The sequence below is a fragment of the Notolepis coatsorum genome, assembly GCF_963971535.1.
Source record: "Notolepis coatsorum genome assembly, chromosome: 4".
In the NCBI taxonomy this organism is placed as follows: domain Eukaryota; kingdom Metazoa; phylum Chordata; class Actinopteri; order Aulopiformes; family Paralepididae; genus Notolepis; species Notolepis coatsorum.
Genome location: NC_140168.1, coordinates 79,140,807 through 79,145,806, shown reverse-complemented (window position 1 = coordinate 79,145,806; position 5,000 = coordinate 79,140,807). Strand labels below are relative to the sequence as shown.

The 5,000-nt window shown below is 44.0% G+C and overlaps 1 protein-coding gene across 1 annotated transcript in view; it reads right to left on the bottom strand.

Moving 5' to 3' along the window:
* LOC311227429 (phosphatidylinositol 4-kinase beta-like) overlaps positions 1 to 5,000 on the bottom strand; it is a 93,971-nt gene that overhangs the window by 7,842 nt on the left and 81,129 nt on the right. Inside the window, 2 exon segments of the mRNA XM_084313068.1 lie at positions 1 to 88; positions 2,022 to 2,135. The exon segment at positions 1 to 88 is cut by the window's left edge and continues 64 nt beyond it. Coding sequence (XP_084169194.1) covers positions 1 to 88; positions 2,022 to 2,135 — 202 coding nt within the window.

Sequence of the window (5,000 nt, the reverse complement as noted above, 5' to 3'; positions counted from 1 at the left end):
TCTGCGCGGTGAGATAAGCCTCTGTGGTGTAGCTGCCGTGTTCCTGCAGGAAATAGTCCAACAGAGACAACTGGCTCTGCTTCCGAACCTGAGGAGACATTACAAGCCATTAAGAAATAAATACACACAACAGACTCCTTATTCATATGATATTCAGATGGTTCCCTGGTCTGGTCCCAAGAGTCCAGTGAGACCGCAGTGCATGATCTGATCCTCTGGTTTTCACTACAAACACCAGCAAAAAGATGAATAGGAGTCAGACGACAGGCCTCTGATGTTTTGGCTCAAGAACCAAACCAACCAGTTTCACCTCAGGGCACATTGCATAAATGAAATACAGATTCCCCAATACCAAAAAACAGATACCAAGAGCCACAATTAACGTGTTAAAACCACAAATCAAAATGACTTAATTTATGCATTTTTGGCATATTTGGAAGCATGTTGGCATTTGATCTAATGTATTATACCTCAATCATTTGTGCAGTATAGTGATGTATTATTTTATTGTATAAAGCCATTTTAGGCAAACTACCACTGTATATATGTTCCAGATTTTTACCAGTTTGCGACTCTTACAACCTCAGATCCAGTGCCTGGATACGGTTCCAGGTACCTGCTGTGCGGACTGAGGCTGGAAAAGGGAGTCTTTTTTATTTTGGTCATTGGTCTTGGAATGACCTTCAGTCAAGCCTCAAACTGATGGCACTTGTTCCTTTAGCCAGTTTAAAAAAAAATGTCGTTATGCCAATTCCCAATCCCCTTCCTGGTCGTTGCGCACTCTACCCCCTACCGTCGGTCTGGGAGGGCGGAGACTATCACATGCTTCCTCCGACACATGTGTACCCAGCCCACCGCTTCTTTTCACCTGGCAGCGCGGACTCTCACCGGGAGGCCTGATTGCTTTTACAAAACGGTTCGTGTTTCCGCGTTCCCGTTTTGCGCTCTGATTGGCCACTGACGTTTCTGGTCATGTGACATGTGCGCCCAATCGTGTGACGGCAAGTACTTTGGACGGTTAAGCTTAGGCGCTCTTTCGAAGTTGGTTAAGGTTAGAGTTTGTCTTAGAGCAGGGCGATATCGTGTGACGGCAAGTTATTTCGCCGGTTAAGCTTAGGCACTCTTTTGAAGTTGGTTATGGTTAGAGTGTGGATCGTAGGCGTTAGGTAGTTTGCTGCTGGTCGAGGCGGAAATGGGCGCGTCATGCGATTGGGCGCACATGTCACATGACCAGAAACGTGCGTGGCCAATCAGAGCGCAAAACGGGAACGCGGAAACACGAACCGTTTGGTAAAAGCATAGACGCCACCGGGAGAGTGTAACGTGTGGAAGGTCACACTACCTCTCCTAGATCCTTCCCTTGCTGTGCAGGCGCCCCGACCGAACTGTAGGAGTCGCTGTGTACAACGACCAGGACCCACCCTCGCCGGGTTTCCCACCCGCTAACACTGCCAATTGTGTTAGTATGGACGGTCGGCCAACCCGGAAGCACCACAGCTGGATTCGATCCCACTGTCTCTGTGGTGGTAGACAGACGCTTAGTCCGCTGCGCTACCCGGCCGCCTTTAGCCAGTTTTAAACGGAATTTATCAGAGGTCCTTACAACCAGCTGCTCATGTAGTAATAAGTAATGTACCTTGGATCTTTATTGTTCCAAATGTGCACAATGTAGTGATTGCATTTAGTTGTGTTGTTCTCTGTGTTTTATATGTTTTTGTTGTGTTTACCATTGTGTAAACGTTGCTGCTTTCTTGGTCAGGTCAGCATTGTAAATGAGATTTTGTCTCAATGCTTTTTTATCTGGTTAAATTTTAAAAAATTTGGACGCGATCCCAAACTAATGGTCCAAGTCTGAACGTTAGTCATAAAACGAATGGGTTTTTAACATCACATTTTTTCAGTTTTTTAAGAGTGCTCTCAGGGTGATAGCGTCTCAATATCCCATGAACAAATAGTAATTTTCCTTTAAGCCTTAGAGACTCCAGTCATAGAGGTAATTGCCCACATTTTACTGAGCTCACCTGGTGGAGAGACACAGCGTTGAGGACCGGCTCTATCATGCCGCTGTCCGATGACATCACCAGGATCTTATAGGGCTTAATGCACAGAGGAACACGCTCCTGCTGCCAGATAGACTAGAGAGAGAGAGAGAGAGAGAGAGAGAGAGAGAGAGAGAGAGAGAGAGAGAGAGAGAGAGAGAGAGAGAGAGAGAGAGAGACAGAGAGAGAGAGACAGAGAGAGAGAGACAGAGAGAGAGAGACAGACATAGAGACAGAGAGAGACAGAGACAGAGACAGAGACAGAGAGAGAGAGAGAGAGAGAGAGAGAGAGAGAGAGAGAGAGAGAGAAGGATGTAGTGAGAGGGAGGGAGGGAGAGAGAGGAAAGAGGAGAATGAGAGTTTTAAATCTTCTGATTCAGGTTTGAGTTCTTATAAATACATTTTGTTACTAAGCAACAGCCTCAACACATTATTATCTAGAATTATAAGAGTCAGTGGCTCAAGACACACCGTCCTCTGTACCACTGACACTAGTCTGTCCTCTGTACCACTGAGACTAGTCTGTCCTCTGTACCACAGACACTAGTCTGTCCTCTGTACCACTGACACTAGTCTGTCCTCTGTACCACTGACACTAGTCTGTCCTCTGTACCACTGACACTAGTCTGTCCTCTGTACCACTGACACTAGTCTGTCCTCTGTACCACTGAGACTAGTCTGTCCTCTGTACCACAGACACTAGTCTGTCCTCTGTACCACAGACACTAGTCTGTCCTCTGTACCACTGAGACTAGTCTGTCCTCTGTACCACTGACACTAGTCTGTCCTCTGTACCACTGACACTAGTCTGTCCTCTGTACCACAGACACTAGTCTGTCCTCTGTACCACTGAGACTAGTCTGTCCTCTGTACCACTGACACTAGTCTGTCCTCTGTACCACAGACACTAGTCTGTCCTCTGTACCACAGACACTAGTCTGTCCTCTGTACCACAGACACTAGTCTGTCCTCTGTACCACTGAGACTAGTCTGTCCTCTGTACCACTGAGACTAGTCTGTCCTCTGTACCACTGACACTAGTCTGTCCTCTGTACCACTGACACTAGTCTGTCCTCTGTACCACTGACACTAGTCTGTCCTCTGTACCACTGACACTAGTCTGTCCTCTGTACCACTGACACTAGTCTGTCCTCTGTACCACTGACACTAGTCTGTCCTCTGTACCACTGACACTAGTCTGTCCTCTGTACCACTGACACTAGTCTGTCCTCTGTACCACAGACACTAGTCTGTCCTCTGTACCACTGAGACTAGTCTGTCCTCTGTACCACTGACACTAGTCTGTCCTCTGTACCACTGAGACTAGTCTGTCCTCTGTACCACTGAGACTAGTCTGTCCTCTGTACCACTGACACTAGTCTGTCCTCTGTACCACTGACACTAGTCTGTCCTCTGTACCACTGACACTAGTCTGTCCTCTGTACCACTGACACTAGTCTGTCCTCTGTACCACTGACACTAGTCTGTCCTCTGTACCACTGACACTAGTCTGTCCTCTGTACCACTGACACTAGTCTGTCCTCTGTACCACTGACACTAGTCTGTCCTCTGTACCACTGAGACTAGTCTGTCCTCTGTACCACTGAGACTAGTCTGTCCTCTGTACCACAGACACTAGTCTGTCCTCTGTACCACTGACACTAGTCTGTCCTCTGTACCACAGACACTAGTCTGTCCTCTGTACCACTGACACTAGTCTGTCCTCTGTACCACAGACACTAGTCTGTCCTCTGTACCACTGAGACTAGTCTGTCCTCTGTACCACTGACACTAGTCTGTCCTCTGTACCACTGACACTAGTCTGTCCTCTGTACCACAGACACTAGTCTGTCCTCTGTACCACAGACACTAGTCTGTCCTCTGTACCACAGACACTAGTCTGTCCTCTGTACCACAGACACTAGTCTGTCCTCTGTACCACAGACACTAGTCTGTCCTCTGTACCACTGACACTAGTCTGTCCTCTGTACCACTGACACTAGTCTGTCCTCTGTACCACAGACACTAGTCTGTCCTCTGTACCACAGACACTAGTCTGTCCTCTGTACCACTGACACTAGTCTGTCCTCTGTACCACAGACACTAGTCTGTCCTCTGTACCACAGACACTAGTCTGTCCTCTGTACCACAGACACTAGTCTGTCCTCTGTACCACAGACACTAGTCTGTCCTCTGTACCACTGACACTAGTCTGTCCTCTGTACCACTGACACTAGTCTGTCCTCTGTACCACTGACACTAGTCACACTGTACCATGCTGCTGCCTGAGGATATATGATAAACACAGCAGTGTAAGTAGTATATATTTACATGATATAGTAGTATATATTTACATGATATAGTAGTATATATTTATATGATATAGTAGTGTATATTTATATGATATAGTAGTATATATTTATATGATATAGTAGTATATATTTATGATATAGTAGTATATATTTACATGATATAGTAGTATATATTTATGATATAGTAGTGTATATTTATATGATATAGTATATATTTACATGATATAGTAGTATATTTTTTAGTATATTTTTACTATTTGTGTTACTGAAAACTGTAAGCGGAGAGCCTATTGGGATGCTAGATCCTAATGTGAAACACTGTGATTCTACCTGTCTATCTTTTTATGCTCGCTTATGCCTGTATTTTTTACTGTTGTGAAGCACTTTGAACTGCAACCTCTGTATGAAAAGTGCTATACAAATAAAGTTATTATTATTATTATTATTATTATTATTATTATTATTATTATTATTATTATTATTATTATTATTATTATTATTATTATTATATATTTACATGATATAGTAGTATATATTTATGATATAGTAGTATATATTTATGATATAGTAGTATATATTTACATGATATAGTAGTATATATTTATATGATATAGTAGTATATATTTATGATATAGTAGTATATATTTAC